Below are 24970 nucleotides of genomic sequence, written 5' to 3' on the forward strand. Positions count from 1 at the left end.
CATTTTTATCTATTCTATTAATATATCTATCTATATATCACCAATTAATCTATATAATTCTATATCTCTCACTTATGCTGTGCTATCTGTCACTATCTAACATATGAATGTGTCACTATATCTATCCTATCTGTCACTGTCTATACCTATCAGTCAATATATCTAATTTAAATCTAGCCTAAATATAGCCTATCTAACCAAAGCGCACTATAAATCTCACTTATATCACAAAATCACTGCGATCACAAAATCTCTCTCCTCTTACAAAAACCCACGAGGTGAAGATGGATTTACTTCACTTTTAAACTTTGTGGGGAATTAGGTTTATACATATGTGTGACTGTGTGGTTTGTTCCCGCCCCCTTTAATCAATGCAGTTTCGGCAGGCACCACCTGATGAAACACTTCGAAGCCATAGTCACGTGACATCAGGGCTCCAGACTAACTTTTTTCACTAGGAGCACAGTGGCCCCCAACTGAAAATTTTAGGGGCACAACCAGAAATTTTAGGGGCGCACACCGTAAATCAACATGCTAACCAAATCTACTAATTTCCACTGTATTACTAATAGGGATCTGTATCGTTAAGGTTTTAATGGCATTACTACTCTTACCGATACTGCTTATCGATCCGGTACTTTAACAGTATTCTTACCGGTTCTTTTTATTATACTTTTTTTTTTTTTTTTTTTTATAAAAAAAAAACATAATTAAGAACATAATTAACATGGCTTTATAATCTGAAAAGTAAAATATCTATAGCAAAAGAAACCGCAAAGTTTGAACAAAATATAAAACATCTATTTGTAAATGGACCAGTGTGCAGGCATTCGGAAGGTCTGCTAACATTAATATTACAGTAAAGAACAAACCTGCAAAGAAATCTAATACAGTAATGAAATGTAAAATAACACTGCATAGTTTTCACTGTATAAATTGATAGATTAATGCTTATAAAAGCTAAAGTTATTAATTCAAGAGATGTGAATATTTTCTATTTGCCTTTTGTTCGATTCGAATTAATGGCTCAATCGTCAGCAGGTTTATTAGACGCTGCCCCTTTAAGACCGATCGAATGTAGAACTAATAATATCATATTCTCCTTTTTCTCCAAACTATTTATGCCCATTTAAGATATAAACTGTTAAAATAACTACTCTCCAATCCGGTCATTTTGACACCGGCTATTTGTTGTTTATTTGATGGTTTAGACGCGCACACGAAGCCTAAAATATTAATGCTGCCTTCACGTGCTATCGGAAATTTCCTAATTCCCACTTTAGAAGTCGTGATTACGAGCTTGTTGCATTCAAGTGCTTTGATGTCGGAGTGAACAGGAATCATGGTGGACACCAGGTTATTCTTGCCTATTTATTGGGAAAATCTTATTAAAACCATCATCATTTGTAGTCTCCATGCACCGACCACCATAAACATTCCACATAGTCCGCTTTCTGCTGATTCTGTAATTTCAGTCAAATGCAGGCTATTTTCGCTGTGTACCAAACATACAATACACTTCATATGATTACTCACATGTAAATATGTACTACGTTAATGTCAAGACAAGACGACCAAGCTGTTTTGGTCCTGCACTGGACACAGCAGTCCAGTTCTCCCTGCCACCATGTTTAAAGCTTATGACACGCCCATCTCGGGAATTGGGGTATCAAAGTTATTTCCGAACTTCCCAGTGGTAAACACGACATCAGAGGGCGTTTATGTGCAATTTTTACCTAGGAAACTCGTATTTACGATAATTCCGATAGCACGTGAAGGCAGCATAAGTGCAAGTCGGTCCATTTCGCAGCACACACACATAAGCCGCCTTGAAGTTGGAAACAGCGTCTCTTGCGCGGATTATTGTGCATTTAATAGCTCTTTATTATCAAACACATCCCGCAGTTTAGCAACAGTAGAGACTGCAGTTTACAACAATCACTGAATCTGACGTTTAGTTTAGGTTTAACAAGAAATGACAGCGCAAGGCTGTGAAGGGAAGGATGTCGCGCTCGACTGAACACGGCTATAGGAATAGTTTTACCTCATTCCATCTTTTTATAATTATTGGAAGCCAAAATCGAAAATAAAATTAGATTAATATCACACCACATCCCTAAAGTTTAAGCAGACTAAACTTTTGTTTAGTTCTTGGCCATCGTCACTCATTAAAGCTGACTGTGGTGTTGTGTTCGCTGTAGCTCCACGTGACATAGCTCGTTCGCTTTCTCTCTCTTCTGGATTGCGAATGGCAAATGCATCACGGACAAATGGTTTAATATTCTCTCATATAGAAACGGCTGGCAAAGATAGAATTTGCCAGACATAACGTCTATCAATAATAATTAGTAGGCCTAAGTGTATTTTCTTAATTTCTCCAGTACCGACAGCAGGCAAATTTACTGGTCGCACATGTGCGACTGGATGTAAAATTCAGTCGCACACTCACAAATTTTAGTCGCAAAATGCGACTATTTGGTCGCACTCTGGAGCCCTGGACATGGGTGTTTCGAATCACAGTTCGGAGCAGTGTTTCGAAACATCTGCGCTTCGGGATCCGGGCAAAGCGCTGAAACGTCAGTTTCGCGTCAGCCATCCCTAGGTTTCTGTCAGTTCTAGCTTTGAATTTATTTATTTGCAGTAATACTACAGGTATTTCTCTAAACTCTCTATAGCTTGCTCTTTTGAATAGGTTTTCCATTCATCAGGAATCCTACCACAACCCTCGAATGTCTTATTATAATACACTTCTAAATCATTCTGGAATCGACATACAAACCACTTCCAGTATGGCAACTCTGAGAGATCAGGTGTGATAGACCAGTTTTCATACCGAGGACCTGCTGTTCTATACTCCTTCCATAAAACGGTCTCATCTTTTCGGCTATCTGGATAAAAATGTTTGTCACTTGCCACTGAGGATGTACAGAATGACAAGCAAAGATTGTCTGTACATCTGTAAATCATCCCTCTCATCCCACAGTTACGATGGAAGGGAGCAATGTGATCTCCATGATGGTCCTCCATTGTGTTAACACAGACAACTTTACAGAAGGGGCACTGAACCCAGCAGCACTGGCAGAAATGTTCAATCAAAATCTCATCTGGTGGTTCCCTGAACATTTCTATCTTGATATCAGAGGGTTTCTCCAAACACATGTTTAACTGTTCTGTAATTGGTTTAAGTTCTTTCTTTACAACCCCCTCCAGAAGTTCAAAGTCAGTGATGTCCTGACAGCAGTTACCGGTGAGATGTTCTTTACTGTATTCAAGCTCATCTTTCAGACAGTCTGAGAATATATCCAGCCACATATTGGCATCTCCGCTTTTATTCAAGACTTCAGTTGTTGCCGTTTCAGCAGCTGTAATGACATATTGCTCCTTGTGTCTAATGTTCCCTTTAATCATTGTAAGAGCTGATGAGTTACCCTCTGTTATGTATGCTCTTACTTCAGCTTTGATAAAATCTTCAAACTGGTGCCTGGGATAATGAATGTATTCAATAAACTTATGAAAGTCCTCTTCCTCTGCTAGTGCTTTCAAAATGTGTTTCTCCAGGTTTGACCTGTTGCCTTTGAATGCTGGAATATTTGTCCGCATCTCTCCTGCTAGATCATTTGCAGTCTTGTTGTAGACACTCTGGAGAATGGGGTTTTTCAACTCACTACAAATCAAGGCTCCAAAAACTGCAGCAGATGTTGCTCCTTTGCAGAATCCTTGGAACACGCTGTAATATTCTGGTTTCTTCTTCTCTAAATAAATCATGGGATTATTAGACTTTCTGAACTCCTGATGGAGATCTGCAAACTTCTCACCTGCCCACTTACATGCTAAGATTGTCAAATCCACTGTGAACTCTTTCTTGAACTCATATTGTGCTTTGTGGCACTTGTGGGTTCCTACATTTGTTTTTACAAATTGTGCAATTTCTTGAATGTAGCTTATGTTGTAGCCCATCTTTGCCACTGATTTTGACTTCACCTGGTTCTCAGTTTCACGACAAATACTGCACACCAATTGTTTTATTGACTCTTGCTCTTCTGGTGGAAGGACAAAAGAAGGTTGAAAAATTGTATTCCACATTCTTCTGACGGGATTTACATATGTAGTGAAATCAGTCATTTGGTTTATGTTTTTATATTTATTCAGTCTGTCACGTACAAGTGCTTCTTCATGAATTTCAGATATGATTGTAATGATGTCATTTTCTATGGTAATGTCTTCGAGAGGTTGAACAACACCTGCCAACTGAGAGACCCACATTTCCCACACTTTATCAAATTGTGCCTTCAGCTCATTCTCATCAAGACCTTTTTGTTTGAGCTTGAACGCAAGCTCTTTGCTTTTCTCAAGGAGTTTTCGCTCATGCAGAGTTTTCTCTCCATCCAGTTTAGCGAGAGCTTTCCTTTGATTAATAATGTTCTCTAGCTTTCTTTTTGCATCCCTCACAAGCTCCCCATGAAGATGTTTGATTTTCTCTTGAAATTTCGATCTCCACTGAATCAACATCTCTTTTTCTTTGTGTTCTTCAAAGTAAAGCTTCATGGACTTTTTCACCTCTCCATTGGTCTTTGCCATCTCTGTTTCCAAGTCTCTACTCTCAACTTTATGCAGTTGCCTGTTGTTGATTCTGTTGTGCAATTTATCTTCAATCACCAGCATGGCACTTCTGAGACTCCAGGTCCATTTAGCATATTCCTCCTCCAATTTTCTGTATGTGGCAATCTCCAAAGTATTCCTGAAGCTGAAAACAAAGTTTTCATTTAGAAGAGCATTCCAGAGGTCGCCAATACGAGTCTTGAATTGTGCCAGAGTGACACCCTTACTTTTTGAGGCATGCGAGAGAATAGTGTTCTTAAGCTCCTGCACATTTTCACTGTAACCTGGATTGGGTGGAGCCATTGGTGGGCTGCCTTCCCAGAGCTGGGCAAAGTACCTCACATCAGTCTTTATATCAAATCCAATGACGTCACTGAAACACTCTGCACCACAGACTTCCTCTTTAGCAGCTAATTGAGTCATTTCATCTAGTTTCTCCTGTAAGCGCCTTTTCCCTACCATGTTCTTCTCTCCTGCTGTGATGTCTCCAACGTTCTGATGCACAAACATGCAGCTGGGATTCAGTCGTACCTTCTTCATTCTCAGGAAGGCCTGAACAACAATCTGAAGGATGTCCTGCATCTCAGCTGGATTCTCACCAAAGATGTTGATCAGAGTCATGTTTCCAAGACCGACTACAAATGTTGCCATTTCATTATCATGATGTCTTGTTGACCTGCCAGCCAACTCCAGAGCATGAAGTCCTTCAGTATCGACAACAATAATGTAGTCAAAGTTTAAATGGGTTTTCAGTTCTTCAGACACCTTGATCAGCTGCATGAAAGCTCCTCTGGTGCATCTACCAGCACTGACCGCAAACTGCAGTCCAAACATGGCATTCAGCATGGTGGATTTCCCAGTGCTCTGAATACCCAAAACTGACAACACAAAGACTTTCTGGTCTCGTAGCATTTTGATAAGTTCATCTAGAACCGCTTGAACCCAAATCAGAGGAACGTGAGCTGCATCCCCATCCATTAGCTCTATTGGATATCCAGAGATCATGAGCTCTGCAGCAAACCTCGGGAGACACCTGACATCTAGATTACTTCCAGAACCTTCATTCTTCACAGTTACATCTGATTCATATATCTGACCAATCTCTCTTAGTATGTGCTCCAAGCCAAATGTTGCTGCATTTATTTTTTCAGACAGCTTCTCTAGTTGTGACTGTTCTGCTGTCAGTTGCTCAGATTTATCATGTTTTTTTTTCAAATACAGTACTTTTGACCATTTTTCATCATATTTATGATGAAGTATGGATAGGTCTTCTGAAGTATACTCATCCAGGAGTATCCCAAGCCATTTGAGGAAATACATCTTCTCGTTAGGATTTCTGGAGTTGAGTTTTCCAATAAACATCCTCATAAACATACTGAGGTCAGATGCTTCCTGCTTCTCTCTGATTTTGTGCATTTCTGTTTGTTTTTGGCTATTATGCATTTCAATGTTGTTCCCTTGAGGTCGATGTAGTTCTTTGTTCTTGAGACACCAGTCGTGCCACAGTTTTCCCTGACAAGGCAGAAATGTTTCTTTGATTTCTGTCATTTCCTTTGTCTTAAGTAGTTTCATCATCGTCTCTGCTGCCTCTTTTCCTCTCCTGCATTTATCATTATTCTCATCAACTTTGATTCCTGAATGCTCGCCCATATTCTCAAGTTTGAAAACTGGCAGTGATTTAGAGAGGCACTCATTGATGGTTCTTCTAAGTTCCTCTGATATATCTGATCTATTTCTTTCTTTCAAGCCAATTGTATATTTACCTTCCTTTATCTTGGAAACATCTGAGTCATCTTCAGTCAGAAGGCAAATGAGAGGCTTTGCACTGTTGTAGAACTCTTCCACTTTTTCCATACTTTTGTCACTCCTATCAAGATTTGGCAAAAGCACTACATTTATTGAGGACTTTTCAGTCAGAATATTTAGCTGTTTCTTATTAGCGTGTGCATCACCATGAAGATTACAGAAGGCAACACAGTCTGTAAATTTATCAGTTTTCTCTCCTGAAGGGCAGTACCAGGCGATCTCAACCACTCCATCCATCAGCAGGCGGGATTTGCTGCTTCCACGGCAGTGTCTGTGAAAGAAAGTGTCATGCCGTTCATTGATCAGGTTGTTCATTAATTGAGATTTGGATGTAGAAACTGCTGAAAATCTGAAAAGGGCAACCATAGGTGTTTCAGCCTGGTAAATCGCTTGGTTCTTGCTGTTTCTTTCATGTAATTTCCAGCTCTTCTTGATTTGCCGGAAAGTCCACAGGGGAAATTCAATCTCATGGGTGAATGGATTAGGTACAAGCAACGGAAGAGCAAACTGACACTGTGAGAGTTTTGTTACTATGAGCTGACGAAGGAAATTATCTGCACAGAGAAACACTGCCATCTGAATGTCCATTGGGTGAATGGGCTGCCTTCCACTCACTTCATCAATAGGTCCATGCCTCTTGAAAATTTTCTCAAATGCGTGGCCCTCTCCTGTATCTAAACCTGTTTTCCTTTTTGTATTTAGCACCTCACTCGGTTCTTCTTTGATTTGAATGTATCTTGCTCTGTAGTCCATCATAATGAGTCTTTGTATGAAGATTTGCACCAAGTTCTTCTCCTCACAAGGTTCATGCTGCTGCAATGACAGTGATGTTACCTGTAGAAAGTTGTTTGATTTCAATGTACCCCTGAGATTTAGTCTATCAAAGAGCTGTTCAATGTTTTTCTGTTTAATGTTGTCTTTGACTTCACATTGGTCTGGCTCTTGTCCCCCTCCCCCAGACTCATTGTCTTCATTCTGCTAAATTAAAGTACATTTATTATTATTAATATTATTATTATTATGTCTGATTTTGCGATCCATGATGTGTATATTCAAGTATGTAATAAAATGATCACCTTATTATCATCATCTTCCATTTGAAAATCGTTGCCTAAAATGAAGCCTAAAACAAGGGAAGAAACAAAAGATTTTAGCAAAATAAAATGTATATAAAACATACCAATTGTCTTTACTAAGCCGAAGTTTAAATACAACACAAACTGGTAAAACTAGTCAACTTGAAGGATAACTAAGCCACATTTTTAGAAACTAGGGCCAGATCTACTAAACAGGGCAAATTAGCATGAGAGCGCAATTTCATAAAGGCACAGATGGGAGTGGACAGTTCTGCATGTAATCTACTGATGCAAATGAATGAACACAGACTCAGCTGGATCATTTCCATAATGACCAACGCAATCTACCAGTTAGCGTCTGGTGTAAGACGTGCTTTTTTTGTGGCAGTAAATAATGGCGGAAACACCATGTCACGGTATGTCTTGGTTTTGTTTCATGTTCATGTTTTCTGTTTAATTAGTCATGTTTCCTGGTTTTATCATGTGCTCCATTGTCATGTGATTCCCTTGTCCTCATATAGGCTTGTTCAACTTCACCCAGCGATGCGCAGACCGATCGGCGGCTGACTTGAAGCAGCATATGCCGGTTAGAAATTTTGTCCGACTTGAGGCAGTGCCGACGCCACGTGACCGTGACGTATGTCAACAAAGTGCCGCAAGAGTGATTCGAGAGCAGCCGGCTAATACAGCCGGTGCAGCTTCTCCAGAGCAGCTGCACGGACTGTGATGACGACACAGCTGTTCCACGATTGGCCAGATTCACCGCATGACAGCGATCACTTGTGTTTCGTGTTTATTCTAAAACCTTCAGCTCCACTAATGCGCACAAATCTGTTTTTTATAATAGTAAAACCTCCTTTCATGTAGTCGCAATGTTATATTGTCATGTTTATCAAAATAAAACTGATAAAAAAACGTAGACCCCACTTCATTGATAGTGTAGGCTTATATGTTAAACTTTATTCTACAAACACACGCTGTAATAAGCAGTGCATAAAGTATTACATGACAATAATGTCTCTGAAACATCTGTGTATTGCCAAATATTGCATTTATTTCACTTCAGCTGATAAAGTATGCAAACACAGCGCAAGCGTCACTACGGGATGCAGAAAGTGTCCGACTTCTCTCGCCGCCGGCTACTCTCGCCGATTGGTTGAATCCAGAAGCAGCCGATGTCGAACGCACCTAATGGCTTGTAAGGCAGTGTTTGTGCATGAAGGCACCTCACGAAACTAATTTCGGACAGACTTCTTAGGCAGTGTAACCATTTAATGATCTACAGCAAAATAGAGAGAGCTTTGGTGAGAAGTAAACAAATATTTAACTACTACATAAGTAATTTCTCGACAGGACAGGAAGACAGGAAGTGAAGCTAACATTAGATTCGGACGTGCCTTGGTGCCTTCCTGCCTTGAAATGTGTCCTCTGAAGGCAGCATTTTCCAGGTTTCGGACGCAGCCCACATCTCCATTTGCAGCTCCTCCCTGCCTGCATGTGGCTATTCTCACTGATCGGTTGCATCCAGCCGCAGCCGATGTCGAACACACCTATTGGTTCTTTGTCTTGATTGTTCACAGGTGTGTCTTGTTTAATCATTCATTAGTGTATTTAAGCCCTCATGTTTGCCGTGTTCCCTTGTCGAGTATTGTTTCCTGTAAACCACTGTTGGTGAGTTCTTTGTTTAGTCAAGTCTGTTCTAGTCAAGTTGGTTCAAATCACCATTTGTTTGTATCTGATCATGTGTCACTCACTTTGGATTTATAAATAAACTGCACTTGGGTTCACTTCAACTTTCCTCCAGTAGACTAATGTTACACACCAGTAAATTTACAAGCACAAACCTTTGTAAATCACCATGTGTGATTCATTTAAATACTCTTCTCCCATAAATGTTGTGCCTGAAAGGGAAACTCCAACAAATATATATATATATATATATATATATGCAATAAGGTCAGCCGCAAAAATAACTGTCCATGCTTTTTCTGTGCTAATTTATCACTGCGTGTCTTTAGTAAATGCTGACAGTAGTTTAACGCCAAAAGAGGGTTTGCGCTGGTGCAAGCTGTTAGTAAATCTGGCCCTAAGCTTCTAAGAAACATTACTAAGTACAAATTATCCATTATACATCAAAATATTCTGGTAACTAAAAAGTTTAATATTTTAAAGTAATTTAGCCTTGTTGTACTCACTTTCCGGTGGCAATGCCTCTCTTTGTTTTTTGTTGATTGCTTTAAAAGAAATCAAAAGTGAAAAGACATACTCAAAACCAGTTCTTAAAGATGCAAAATTGATTTGTGTGCTTGATTAGTGTGCTTATTCAATATGTCCTCCATGTCTATCAAAATAATAACATTTGTTTATATTCCTTAGAACACACACACACACACACACACACACACAACCAGTAACAAATTTTGCTAGTTTTAAACTTTTTTTTTTGGCACTTACTCTCTTGGGAAGACTCACTACTCGTTATTTTCCTTTTTCGAGGTTCATGGCTATGAGTGTGAGCTTCCGTAATGGCTTCAGGCTTATCCTTTGAGGGTAAAATCCAGGAAATGGGTTGAAAGACTGCAAGGTAATGAACAAAGTCTAATGAAAATTGTCTATGCAAAAATGACAGTGACAAATTGACTGTTACATTTTGAATAGTTAAGATTCTAGAAGTATACATCAATGTGTGCTCATTGTCAGGACAGGGATGCAAATGGGTGAGGGGTAAAAAAAAGGTGAGAACATTGCGTGGCTAGAGAAAACATTCTCCAAGGTCAGGTTTAAAAAAAATATATATTTACTTTTCATGCTCATTTCTATAGTTTCTATTAAGTTTCTTTGCATCTGAAAACAAATTCTGCCCTGGTACGGGTTGTGTCGACCCATTCATTAGTCTTGTTGTTTGATGGGAAAAATATGAAATGTAGTTGCAATAAACACGTTAAGAATCCGTACAGCTGTAGCAGCGCAGGACTGTTATTCTGCTGTGCGGAACTGAGGAAGAACCGATGATGGAATAGTTTGATCTTTGGCTGACCAATCAGCAGAAAGGGGCGTATAATTCCCGGCCAAGTGTAGAAATCGAATATTCAAACTGTTTATTAATTTTTCTACCTCTGAACGAAAAATAAAAAATCAATCCGAAATCTTGTTTTTCAGAAAAAATGCTGTTTTCTCATTTTTCTACTTTCAAAAAATAAATCAAAAAACGACTGAACGAAATAAACATGGATTCTGAATGGACCAGCAACGACAAATAGAGCTTCAATCAACTTTCAATAAGGATGCAACAAACTCATTCACAAGAACGGTACAAAGTTTAACATTCAAAAGTATAATAGACTGTTCTATCTGAACACTGTCAACAAAGTCAATGATAGTTGCAGCGAATGTTATGACATTCATAACTGAATCCTCGGTCACTGTATTTATGGTGATGATTCCAAATGACAGTATTTGTGGAAATGAAAATTAAGGGTAAGATTGGTAAACCTACATATACACGAGCTAAGAGTTTGTCACTACTAAGCAAAAATTGTATTAGACGCGAGACCTCACCACCATATTCACCTCAATCAAAATGGGACTACTGCGAAAAGCCAAGATGTATGCTCCTAGAGAGCAATTTAGATGTTGTGGACCTACACTGTATTGACTGCTGAAGTAATTCGCAACAGGTGCTATAATAGCAGAATACACTCTAAAAAAGTTGGGTTGAAAATGGACTAACCCAGCATTTGGGTTGTTTTAACCCAGCAATTGGGTTGTTTTAAGCAAACATTTAACCCAACCGCTGGGTTAAAACAACCCAAATGCTGGGTTAAAACAACCCAATTGCTGGGTTAGTCTATTTTCAACCCAACTTGGGTTATTTTTAACCCAGCATTTTTTAGAGTGTACAGCAAACCCCATACTATATGCTCTGACAGGGAGAAAACCAGACTTTTCGAAAATAATATTATTTCGTTCAGTATGTTAGGCATACAAATACAACAAAAAGAATTTGGATGCAAGATGTGAAAAAGGACTTTTTGTAGGGTATAACAAAAAATGCATACCTGGTCTATTATCCAGACACAGGAAAAGTTCTCAAGCCCAGGCTTGTGAGATTTGTAGCAAAGTGTGTTACCAAACACAAGACAGATTAGCATTTCAATGTCAGATGATGATTTTCATAGTGGAAGATATGTATCCTCCCAGTCAAAAGAGTATGTGACTGATCAGACCCCAGAAATGAACCTCAAACTTAGACTAGGAATCAGGGATCAGTGCTCAGACAGACGGAGTTGATTACAGTACACATTACCCTAATACAAATAGGAGAATTTCCCAATATTTGGCTGATTATGTTTCTGATGTTGAATGTGATGACCAGATTCTAACCAATGTAGTTTACTACTGCTACAGAGTGTGTAACATACCACACACATTCAAGGAAGCTATGCGTTCAAGTGAGTAACACATGTGGCCCAAGGTCGTGAAGGATGGAATGGACTCCCTTAAAGCTACACTATGTAACTTTTCCGTCCACTAGAGGTCGTCTGTTCAAAACAAAGGCGTAGTTTGATGACGCCACGTTTGAGCGCAGAATCTCGGGACATGTGGTCTTCACCTCACAGCCGGTGGAAAACAGTCAGGATAGGACTCGGGCAGAAATCATGTTCATGGATGCGATTATTAACATTACTGTAGTGAAGCAGAGCAGGACCGAGTGTTGTGGAGCTGAGCAAGGCCGCAGGAGCGATTGAAGAGCGGGACTGTTATTATGGCATAGTCGCCGGCGGGACTTTTATTATGACACGGTTGCCGGCGCCACTTCCTCTTTTCCAGTCATGAGTGAGGTAACGCAACTCTGTTTATCGTATTAGATATATCCGAGTGTGTTGAAAAGGAAGTTATGACGTTCGCTCGGCGGCTGCTATGACACTTGTTCACACTGCAGTGAGAGTAAAGTGTTTCACTGAATCAAACCAGAAACCGAGGGTGACGCAGATATGACACAATCGACAGGCGACTCCCTCACACGCATAGCTCACACGTCCCGGTTCCTCGGTTAAAATAGCAATTTCTCACGATTTACAAATAGTTGGAAACATTTGGGATATTCTAAGTACTCAACTGAACAAAATATATAACACTGGCCTAGTGGTTTCTGAATATTTTACTGCAAAAATCCTACATAGTTCACCTTTAAGGAAAATTAACAACCCCAAATCCAGAACTGTAACATGACGTTAATGAATATAAAGTAGAAAGACCATACATATAACTGTGTATAAAGTCAGAATTGTGTGTATAAAGTCAGAATTGTGTGTATAAAGTCAGAATTGTGTGATAGTCAGATTTGAACTGTGTATAAAGTCAGAATTGTGTGATATAAAGTCAGAATTGTGTGATATAAAGTCAGAATTGTGTGATATAAAGTCAGAATTGTGTGATATACAGCCAGAATTGTGTGTATAAAGTCAGAATTGTGTGTATAAAGTCAGAATTATGTGTACAAAGTCAAAAAAAAAAAAAAAAAAAAAAAAAAAGAGAAAAAATGGAAAAGGGGAAAATGTTTTGCCTTTTTGACAATGACTTGTGTTTATAAATAGCCCCGTTCCTTTTTTTTTTTTTTTTTTTTTTTTTTTTTTTTGTTCTGTTGTTTTCTGTTTAGTTATTCACTTTTGTATTTTGACTACATTTTGGTATGTGTATACTCTCTTTCCCCTACGAGAGTTTTGTATTTTGCTGTTTTTTGTCAAATAAAAAAAAAAAAAAAAAAAAAACAAAAGAAAGACCATACATATAAAGTAGAAAGACATGAATATAAAGAGAATTAACAATCATAGATTCTTTTCTGGATTTGGGGTTGTAGATGGGTCTATGTTGTCAAAAATAATGCAAATGAGACTGAAGCATTCAAGGCCAGATATGTAGCAAAAGGCTATAGCCAAGGGATGAGTGTTGATTACAAAGAGACTTTCTCCTCAACAAGAAATCATTTCAGGAAGAACCTTGATGCAAATATGCACAATATGATCTTGACTTCCACCAGATGGATGTAAAAACCGCCTATTTGCATGCTCCAACCAACTGTGAGATTTACATGGAACAGCCAGAATTTTTGTTCAGAATTCAGCAGATCACTGTGTGTACAGTAAAAAAAATTAAAAATAATCTGGGTTGATGATCTGATTATTTCTGCCAGTAACAATGATTAAATGATTTACATGAAAAAGATGCTGACAGCAATATTCAAAACAAAAGATCTAGAAAAATTCAAATATTTCCTAGAAATTACTGTTTCCAATATATTCAAGTTTTTACATTTTATGTCTGTGTATATTGCACTGTAAACATGAATGCTCAAAGTATTTCAATTGATTAAGTGTAAAACGTGCCGTAACGTTCTTTGTTAGCAGGGATTTCACGCAGAACCGTCACAACTCTGCCGTCATTATGTTAAGCCCGCCCACCGACTCTATACACAATGTGATTGGCCTGACTAGAGTTTGTTTTTTCAAGCTCGCAAGTCTACGGAGAGTTGCTAGACGACCCTGGCTGCAAATTACATTTGCTGCCGCTAGGGTGCGTCTAGATTTCTTGGCTAGCAATTCATATCATGTATAAAAGAAAACCAGCTTCAGATTGCATCATTCATTGTTTTGCCTAAAGCACAAGTACTGTCCAAACCGTCATAGATTTATTCATAGATCCAGTCAAAGATGTATTCAAGTTATTTCTGGTTTAAATTGAGATCCCTTCGCTTTATAACTCACATATCATCCACCATTCCCAATTATAGGGTCATATACTTACCCAATAGCATATCTTGAGAGCCTTAAACAAATGTAAGCATAATTTTCATACTCTGACAATTAGCAATGTTTGACTACATTTATATTTAGAAGCATTGTAGACTAGTGTTATTGTTGGTTGGTTTGCTTACCTTTGTTACCCATGATGTAAAAACGTAGGTTGTTTTCTTCTCAGCAGCTAAATCTTGATAGTTGGCTCATTTCCTCCACAATATAGTCACTGCAGGAGGATAACATAATTAATATATGAGGATATAAAAATGATTCAATCCTGTACACTCATGGCAAAATGTATTGAGTCATAAATAAGTTCAATTCAATTCAATTCAAATTTATTTGTATAGCGCTTTTCACAATACACATTGTTTCAAAGCAGCTTCACAGAAAGTGCATTTCATAAATGTACATTGAAAAATGTTAGAAAAGAGAATGTTAAAGAAAAAATGTTAGGATAAGTTAATCAATCATGTATTATTTTAGGCCATAACAACGCTGGCGTTGAGTCGTCTCTTCACAGGCGTCGAGTCGTCTCATCACAGGTGTCGGGGCATCTGAAGTCTCCATCAGAGGCTGGATACAAACTGGAGCTGACGAACTAGATACCTCGGGACTAGTGTCCCGAGATAACAACAGAAAAGCAGATGGGAAATAATTAGCATAGCTGCTGTTCAGAATATTAATGCTGTTGGTGCGATTTAACTGTAGTATAAAACTTAATTATAATGTGAATGCTTGGCTAAAGAGATGCGTCTTTAATCTAGTTTTAAACTGGGACAGCGTGTCTGAACCTCGAACAATATCCGGAAGACTATTCCAGAGTTTAGGAGCTAAATGTGAAAAAGCCCTCCCTCCTTTAGTGGACTTGGATATCCTAGGAATGACCAGAAGCCTCGAGTTTAGTGATCTTAAAGAGCGCGATGGATTGTAGGGCGATAAAAGATCAGTTAAATACACTGGAGCTAGCCCATTTAGGGCTTTATAGGTCAGTAGCAATACTTTGTAATTGATACGGAACTTAATAGGTAACCAGTGTAGGGATGATAAAATTGGTGTTATATGATCATATTTTCTTGACCTAGTAAGCACTCTAGCAGCTGCGTTTTGAACTAACTGCAGTTTGTTTATCGATGATGCAGGACAACCAGCTAATAAAGCATTACAGTAATCTAGTCTCGAGGTCATGAATGCATGAACTAACTTTTCTGCATCAGAAATAGATAGCATGTTACGTAGCTTGGCAATGTTTCTAAGGTGGAAAAATGCCGTTTTTGTAACATATGAAATATGACTTTCGAAAGATAAGTTGCGGTCTAATATAACACCCAGGTCTCTTACTGTAGTGGATAAAGCGACAGGACATCCTTCCAAGTTAAAGTTGTATTGTGAGAGGTTTTGTGGGCAATTTTTTGGACCAATAAGTAACACCTCCGTTTTATCTGAATTTAATAGCAGAAAATTACACGTCATCCAGTGTTTAATATCATCAACACACGCTGTCAGTTTAGATAATTTAGCGTTTTCATCTGGTCGTGATGAAATATATAATTGAGTGTCATCAGCATAACAGTGGAAATTAATTCCATGTTTTCTTATAATATTACCAAGTGGCAGCATATATATTGAGAATAGCAGAGGGCCTAGCACGGATCCTTGCGGCACCCCATAGTCTACTGACGTCATCTTTGATTTTTCCCCATTTAGACAGACAAAATGGTAGCGGTCTGATAAATACGATCTAAACCAGTTTAATGCCTGTCCCTGAACACCAGTGTAATTTTGAAGTCGATCTAATAGTATTTTATGATCTATAGTATCGAACGCAGCACTAAGATCGAGTAGAACTAGTATTGAGATACAGCCTTGGTCAGAAGCTAGAAGTAAATCATTTGTGATTTTAACGAGCGCGGTTTCTGTGCTATGATGCGGCCTGAATCCTGATTGAAATTTTTCATAGATATCATTTTCTTGCAAGAAAGAGCACAATTGAGCGGACACAACTTTTTCTAGTATTTTAGACATGAATGGAAGATTTGATATTGGTCTGTAATTTGCTAGGTTATTATGATCTAATTGTGGCTTCTTAATGTGAGGCTTTATGACTGCCAACTTGAATATTCTTGGAACATGACCTAAAGATAAAGACGAGTTAATAATATTGAGAAGAGGCTCTTCCACTACAGGTAACAACTCTTTCAGTAGTTTAGTGGGTATTGGATCTAATAAACATGTTGTTGGTTTAGATGCAATGATAAGTTTATTTAGCTCTTCCTGTCCTATGGTTGTAAAGCGGTGTAGTAGTTCTTGACGGGCGATAATTGCGGTTGAATTATAAGACATCATTAATGATTGTACATTTACAATTTTGTTTCTGATGCTTTCTATTTTGTCAGCGAAGAAGTTCATAAAATCATTACTACTAAACTGTAACGGAATATTTTGTTCAGGCGATGCTTGTTTATTTGTTAGTCTAGCCACAGTGTTAAATAAAAACCTTGGGTTATTTTGGTTATTTTCTATTAGTTTGCGGAGATGCTCAGCCCTGGCTGCTTTTAGGGCCTTTTTATAACGTGACATACTTTCTTTCCATGCGATTCTAAAGACCTCTAAATTTGTTTGTTTCCATTTACGCTCTAAGTTACGAGTTTCTCTCTTGATAACATGTGTAGCACTGTTGTACCATGGTGCTTTAGTTTTCTCTCTAACCTTTTTTAATCTAATTGGTGCTACAATTTCTAATGTACTAGAGAAAATGGTGCTCATACTGCTAGCCATTTCCTCTAGTTCATCTGTTTGTTTGGGTTCACTTAGCAGCTGAGCCAGATCAGGTAAGCTATTTGAGAATCTATCTATAGTGGTTGGAAGGATTGTTCTGCCTGGTCGATAACGTGGCGCAACATGACAGATTTCAGCAGTACGCAGTATGCAAGTTACCATGTAATGGTCAGTGACATCATCACTTTGTGGTATAATATCTATATCGGTTGGGTTGGTTCCATGTGATATAATTAAATCTAGTGTGTGATTAAGACGATGAGTGGGACCAGTGACGTTTTGCTTGACCCCAAAGGAATTTAATAGATCTGTAAACGCAGCCCCTAACGCGTAATTTGTGTTATCTACGTGTATGTTAAAATCTCCAACAATTAATGCTTTATCGACGTTGACCAATAGATCTGAGAGAAAGTCTGCAAACTCTTTTAGGAAAGCAGCATAGGGCCCTGGAGGTCTATATACAGTAGCTAAGGCTAGAGATAATACAGATTTCTTTCTTACATCTAATAGCGTGACATTTAGCACTAGTACTTCAAATGAATTAAACCTGTGACCTGTTTTCTGGGTAACATTAAGAATATCTCTATATATTGTTGCAACACCGCCGCCACGACCAATCAGACGGGGCTCATGCTTATAACAGTATCCTGGCGGAGTAGACTCATTTAGACCGAAATAATCATTTGGCTTAAGCCAGGTTTCAGTAAGGCAAAGTACATCGAAACTATTATCTGTGACCATTTCATTTACAATAACCGCCTTAGGTGTGAGCGATCTAATGTTTAGAAGACCTAGTTTTAGAAATAGTTTTTGTTCACTAATATTGAGATTTTCTGGTTTAATCACAATTAGATTTTTCCTAGATCCTACAGTAGATTTAATGTTTGACCTCACTAAACGAGGAATAGACACAGTTTCTATATAATGTTCTACATTGGTACTTATGTCAATTAAGTTAGTACAAAATTGGTTTTGTTCACTAATATTGAGATTTTCTGGTTTAATCACAATTAGATTTTTCCTAGATCTTACAGTAGATTTAATGTTTGACCTCACTAAACGAGGAATATACACAGTTTCTATATAATGTTCTACACAGTTATGTTCAGACACAGTTTCTATATAATGTTCTACATTGGTACTTATGTCAATTAAGTTAGGACAGCAAATACTGTTATTTGGACTTTGACTTACTAGTCATATGATGGTGTGCAGCGCTCTGGAGATGTTGTCCGACAGAAGAGCCGCTCCGATTCTGCTGGGGTGAAGGCCATCAGGACGGAAGAGCCTAGGTCGCTCCCAAAACAGATTCCAATTATTTACAAAGAGCAGCTTCTGTTCATTACACCATGACATTAACCATTCATTTAGAGCAAATAATCTACTGAACTTTTCATGTCCTAGTCGGTACGTGGGAAGCGGTCCGGACACGATGATCGCTGCTTCAGGCGATGTTCTGCGCACCGTCTCGATCAGGCTCCTGTAGTCCCTCTTCAGAACCTCCGTCTGTCGCAGCCTGGTGTCGTTCGTCCCCGCGTGCAGCACGACAGCTCCGATGCGCTCGTCACCGTTCAGGATCTCGGGAACCTGCGCAGCGACATCGAGAACTCGAGCACCAGGAAAGCAGTGAGTGATAACCTTGCCTTTACCTGAGGTAGCGTGGACATGCCGGACGATGGAAGTACCGATGACCACAGCGTCGCGTTCCGTCTCGCGAAGAGGGGAGAAGCGGTTCCGGGTGGAGATCTCGAAGACCGGGAGGGGCGGAGAGGTCCTCGCTCTGGTCCTGGCTCGCGTCTTCCGCTGTGGAAACACCCAGGGTCCATGGTGCTGTGTCGGTGCCGGAGTGAACGAAACCAGGGATGATGATCGCGTCCTGGGTGCTTGGGTCCTGTGCAGAGAAACACGCGGAGTAGACGAGGTCGGAGTCAAAATGTTAGTATCCACTGACTTGTGCGCATCGGCGCGTGATGTTTCAAGCGCCGTTCGCCGCTCTCTCAGCACAGCTTGTCTGTCTAGAAGGCCGCGAATCTGACTCGCCAACGACTCCAACTCCAACTGCACCGAATGCAGCTCGAACGTGTCCTCACCTGCACTCAAAGGTAACATTAGACACACATCCGAGTTATTCGCCATTGTAGCAGAAGTGCTACGATGGCGAATTGTAGCTATCAGTGTTTACCGGGTGTAACGTTAAACAAGTTACCACGCGTGCAAGGCTAGCGGGCTACCGGTGTATACAAGTTACCACGCGTGCAAGGCTAGCGGGCTACGGCTAGTAGCGGAAGTTCGGATATAAGTAGCGATATCAAAGCAATCCGATTGTTTTTTATAGAGAATCGTATCGGAGATATGTTCACACGCTGTAAATAATAGAAAGTATTCGTTTGTAAGCCTTAAGTTAAATGTCTTCAGAACTTACAAATTGCTTAAATCGCACAAAATCTCTACATTTCTTAAAGGGTATAATAATGGTTTAATGTGACGAAATATATAAGAGTTTGATGAATCAAAACATTAAAAAACAAATATCAGTCTGCGGCACTTATTTAAAGATAATCACTCGTCTACTCTAGAAAGCCTCATACTGCCACTAGATCAGCAGCACAACAGTCCAACAGTCAATTTGTATTGAACTTTATATTAGACGGACATTATCGTACAGCCTACATCTTATATCTCAGATCTCCCAAGTTAAAATTAAATGCAAGACACCTATATTATTGTATTTTGTTTATGCTCTACATTGTAGTCGTTTTACATTGTAAACGTTACATTAGATGTCTCCAACAACTCAAGTGAAGTGGTTTATAAAAATAAAAAAACAGAACAAGACTCAAGAACTGACCAGCTGTAAAAAAAATAGCTATAATCTGTTTTTTTAAAGACTTTTTTAAACCACTTTCCTCTACACTCCTTCAGCAAACACAAGGGTCTATTCTTGAAAATGTAATCAGACCATTATTACACTGTAGCATTACATTTAAGGAGAGAAAACATTACTTTACCTTACAGCTTCGGTTTTCCTTTTCAGAGTCAAATTACATCTTCCTGTTTTGTGTTTTTTTACCTGTTTTTTTTTAACCATGCCCACACATGCATAAAAAGAAAACTACTTGAGGTTATATGACTATTTAATAATAAAAAATAATAATTATGCACTTAGTAGTACTGCACTGGTTATACTTCAGATGTCAGCTGGCAACATTATAAAATACAAAGTAATGATTGTGTTCAGGGAGTGATATGTGGGAGGGGTTGTTCAACCGGTTGGTCCACATTTGATCAGTTGAGACACTGCCCTGCAAATACTTGCCGTACGAATTAAGCGATTTTTACTGTAGCATTTTTATACTCTTTCATCAAAAATAACATTTTAGAGTACACAAAAAATGATCTTGCTACAGAACCAAAACAAAGCTAAAAAAATTCTGTGATACAGTGATTTTATGACAGACACAATCATATTCTCTACATTATTTCAACTTCATTAAGTGGACTTAATCACTATTTTGTTTGCAGAAAAGTTGAAACAAGTCATATACAAAATAATAGCTACACATGAAACATAATGAGAATGAGATCTAAGGTATTGCTACTGAAACTGAAATGAAACTGAAAGTGACTTCCTCGACTTTTGTTTTGGTATTCGAGAGAGACAAAGTTTAAAAAGAAAATGGATCATAAAATACAACATTAAAATCTGAATTACTAATAATTCAATTTATGTGGTCTGTGTCCATGACTTGCTGTCTGTTTTTGTTCCTTCTCTCTTTCTTACCCACAGATAATTCAATTCAATTCAATTCAAATTTATTTGTATAGCGCTTTTCACAATACACATTGTTTCAAAGCAGCTTCACAGAAAGTGCATTTCATAAATGTACATTGAAAAATGTTAGAAAGAGAATGTTAAAGAAAAATGTTAGGATAAGTTAATCAATCATGTATTATTTTAGGCCATAACAACGCTGGCGTTGAGTCGTCTCTTCACAGGCGTCGAGTCGTCTCATCACAGGGGCATCTGAAGTCTCCATGAGAGGCTGGATACAAACTGGAGCTGACGAACTAGTTACCTCGGGACTAGTGTCCCGAGATAACAACAGAAAAGCAGATGGGAAATAATTAGCATAGCTGCTGTTCAGAATATTAATGCTGTTGGTGCGATTTAACTGTAGTATAAAACGTATTTATAATGTGAATGCTTGGCTAAAGAGATGCGTCTTTAATCTAGTTTTAAACTGGGACAGCGAGTCTGAACCTCGAACAATATCAGGAAGACTATTCCAGAGTTTAGGAGCTAAATGTGAAAATGCCCTCCCTCCTTTAGTGGACTTAGATATCCTAGGAATGACCAGAAGCCTCGAGTTTAGTGATCTTAAAGAGCGCGATGGATTGTAGGGCGATAGAAGATCCGTTAAATACACTGGAGCTAAACCATTTAGGGCTTTATAGGTCAGTAGCAATACTTTGTAATTGATACGGAACTTAATAGGTAACCAGTGTAGAGATGATAAAATTGGTGTTATATGATCATATTTTCTTGACCTAGTAAGAACTCTAGCAGCTGCGTTTTGGACTAACTGTAGCTTGTTTATTGATGATGCAGGACAACCAGCTAATAAAGCATTACAGTAATCTAGTCTCGAGGTCATGAATGCATGAACTAACTTTTCTGCATCAGAGATAGATAGCATGTTACGTAGCTTAGCAATGTTTTCTAAGGTGGAAAAATGCCATTCTTGTAACATATGAAATATGATTTTCGAAAGACAAGTTGCGGTCTAATATAACACCCAGGTCTTTAACTGTAGTGGATAAAGCGACAGGACATCCTTCCAAGTTAAAGTTGTATTGTGAGAGGTTTTGTGGGCAGTTTTTTGGACCAATAAGTAATACCTGAGTTATAAAAGTTTTATCTGAATTCAATAGCAGAAAATTACACGTCATCCAGTGTTTAATATCATCAACACACGCTGTCATTTTAGATAATTTAGCGTTTTCATCTGGTCGTGATGAAATATATAATTGAGTGTCATCAGCATAACAGTGGAAATTAATTCCATGTTTTCTTATAATATTACCAAGTGGCAGCATATATATAGAGAATAGCAGAGGGCCTAGCACGGATCCTTGCGGCACCCTAGTCTACTGACGTTATCTTTGATTTTTTTCCCCATTTAGACAGACAAAATGGTAGCGGTCTGATAAATACGATCTAAACCAGTTTAATGCCTGTCCCTGAACACCAGTGTAATTTTGAAGTCGATCTAATAGTATTTTATGATCTATAGTATCGAACGCAGCACTAAGATCGAGTAGAACTAGTATTGAGATACAGCCTTGGTCAGAAGCTAGAAGTAAATCATTTGTGATTTTAACGAGCGCGGTTTCTGTGCTGTGCACCACAGGGACAGGTGTGGTGGTATGGGTAAGTTTAAGGGTAAGTTTAGGGACAGGTGTGCTGGTATGGGTAAGTTTAAGGGTAATGTAAGGGACAGGTGTGGTGGTATGGTAAGTTTAAGGGTAAGTTTAGGGACAGGTGTGCTGGTATGGGTAAGTTTAAGGGTAAAGTTAGGGACAGGTGTGGTGGTATGGGTAAGTTTAAGGGTAATGTTAGGGATAGGTGTGGTGGCATGGGTAAGTTTAAGGGTAATGTTAGGGACGGGTGTGGTGGTATAGGTAAGTTTAAGGGTAAGGTTCGGGATAGGTGTGCTGGTATGGGTAAGTTTAAGGGTAATTTTAGGGACGTGTGGTGGTATGGGTAAGTTTGAGGGTAATGTTAGGGCCAGGTGTGGTGGTATAGGTAAGTTTAAGGGTAAAGTTCGGGATAGGTGTGCTGGAATGGGTAAGTGTAAGGGTAAGTTTAGGGACAGGTGTGGTGGTATGGGTAAGTTTAAGGGTAAGTTAAGGGACAGGTGTGCTGGTATGGGTGAGTTTAAGGGTAATGTTAGGGACAGGTGTGGTGGTATGGGTAAGTTTAAGGGTAAAGTTCGGGACAGGTGTGCTGGTATGGGTATGTTTAAGGGTAAGTTTAGGGACAGGTCTGCTGGTATGGGTAAGTTTAAGGGTAAAGTTCGGGACAGGTGTGCTGGTATGGGTATGTTTAAGGGTAAGTTTAGGGACAGGTCTGCTGGTATGGGTAAGTTTAAGGGCAAGTTTAGGGACAGGTGTGCTGGTATGAGTAAGCTTAAGGGTAAAGTTAGGGACAGGTGTGCTGGTATGAGTAAGCTTAAGGGTAAGTTTAGGGACAGGTGTGGTGGTATGGGCAAATTTAGGGACAGGTGTGGTGGTATGGGTAAGTTTAAGGGTAATGTTAGGGACAGGTGTGGTGGTATAGGTAAGTTTAAGGGTAAGGTTAGGGACAGGTGTGCTGGTATGGGTAAGTTTAAGGGTAATGTTAGGGACAGGTGTGGTGGTATGGGTAAGTTTAAGGGTAAGGTTAGGGACAGGTGTGGTGGTATGGGTAAGTTTAAGGGTAAGGTTAGGGACAGGTGTGCTGGTATGGGTAAGTTTAAGGGTAAGGTTAGGGACAGGTGTGGTGGTATGGGTAAGTTTAAGGGTAAGGTTAGGGACAGGTGTGGTGGTATGGGTAAGTTTAAGGGTAAGGTTAGGGACAGGTGTGCTGGTATGGGTAAGTTTAAGGGTAAAGTTCGGGACAGGTGTGGTGGTATGGGTAAGTTTAGGGACAGGTGTGCTGTATGGGTAAGTTTAGGGACAGGTGTGCTGTATGGGTAAGTTTAAGGGTAAAGTTAGGGACAGGTGTGCTGGGATGGGTAAGTTTAAGGTCAGGGTTAGGTGTAAAGGAAGTGTCAACAGTGTAATTATAAATGTAACTACAGAAATTAATTACAGATGTGCAGGTATTTTAAAAATGTAAGTACAATGTAAAAGCATTTATGTACATAATAAGTGCATTATATCAAATTATTAATTTAAATGTTAGTACATGGTAGTTAAATGGGTCCAGAGCCGGTATAATTCACTCTTCCACTTCTTCTTCTGAATCAGTTTCTGGTTCAAACATACAGTATATGTCTGAATTAAACCAGTATTTCCACTTTCCATTGTGCAGCGTTTGTACGGTAAAGTTGAGGGATTGGATTTCTTTGCATATTCATGGTTCCGCATATACTTAACGTCATGAAGCAAGGGTGTAGTTAAATTCAAGCTATTTTAAGGTATGAAGAATTTATTTTCACAGAAAAATACATTTAAATATGTAAATTTGGTGATCAAAGATGAGATTTAGAGGATACAATTATTGACTACACAGGAATTTTATTTCCCCTTAAATGCGCTAGAGAACACATTGACCTATTGTTTTTGCCTCAAGTACACAGTGACAGAAAATAAAATGAAATGTTGTCTTCGGTTGTCACGTCTAGTTTTGGTTTTGTTTCATGTTCATGTCTTATTTTGTGGTTTTCAGTTATGTTATGCTGCCATGTGCTTTGTTGTGTGATTCCTTTGTCCTCATGTAATTTGTTTCCTTGTTTAATGTGTTCTCGTTGGTTCATTGTCTTGATTATTTTCACAGGCGTGTCTTGGTTAGTCATTAATTCTTGTGTACTGAACCCCGAAAAACACAAAACCAGCCATGGGAGGGGGAGGGGGTGGGTTGGGGATGGGGATATCGCTTTTAAAGGGAAAAGCTGCCCATAAATGTTGGCCTAGGATCTGTTTTCTTTGTAAAAATATCATATTATTAATGAAAAATAGTTGGCAAAAGATCCAGTGTGTATCTGTATTTGTGCTTGTCAAATGATTCAATTTCCAACGTGTTTTCGCTTCGGTGAGTAATGTAGCCAATCACAGACATGTTTGTTGATTTCTAGAATGCAATGGTCAATCACAGGTGTTTAAGTTACAATCCATTCACCCCTCAAGTTTTTGTCCAGTTCTGCACATGCA

At 38.9% G+C, this 24970-nt stretch overlaps 1 protein-coding gene across 3 annotated transcripts; it reads right to left on the reverse strand.

Moving 5' to 3' along the window:
* Positions 1 to 699: 699 nt before the first annotated feature.
* On the reverse strand, positions 700 to 20288 carry LOC307134239 (interferon-induced very large GTPase 1-like). Of its 3 annotated transcripts, none has more exons than XM_079829806.1 (7): positions 20065 to 20288; positions 18251 to 19146; positions 14416 to 14504; positions 9936 to 10058; positions 9677 to 9715; positions 7482 to 7528; positions 700 to 7380 (listed from the first exon to the last, which is right to left on the reverse strand). In XM_079829806.1, the coding sequence occupies exons 3-7, from the start codon at positions 14426 to 14428 to the stop codon at positions 2647 to 2649; spliced, it is 4956 nt and encodes a 1651-aa protein (XP_079685932.1). In that variant the 5' UTR covers positions 14429 to 14504; positions 18251 to 19146; positions 20065 to 20288; the 3' UTR covers positions 700 to 2646. The 3 variants fall into 3 exon arrangements, with proteins under 3 accessions (XP_079685932.1, XP_079685930.1, XP_079685931.1); XM_079829804.1 differs by having other exon boundaries at positions 700 to 7383; XM_079829805.1 differs by having other exon boundaries at positions 700 to 7383; positions 18251 to 18947; positions 20065 to 20256.
* Positions 20289 to 24970: the final 4682 nt, after the last annotated feature.

The sequence above is a fragment of the Gobio gobio genome (genome assembly GCF_949357685.1).
Source record: "Gobio gobio genome assembly, chromosome: 1".
In the NCBI taxonomy this organism is placed as follows: Eukaryota; Metazoa; Chordata; class Actinopteri; order Cypriniformes; family Gobionidae; genus Gobio; species Gobio gobio.

Bases quoted from the DNA above. Each gene is read 5' to 3' on its own strand.
- LOC307134239 (XM_079829804.1), bottom strand. The intron at 9,716-9,935 runs GTAAGTGCCAAA...TTTCTTTTAAAG, and splicing joins TAGTGAGTCTTCCCAAGAGA to CAATCAACAAAAAACAAAGA. The intron at 7,529-9,676 runs GTGAGTACAACA...CCCTTGTTTTAG, and splicing joins AGAGGCATTGCCACCGGAAA to GCTTCATTTTAGGCAACGAT.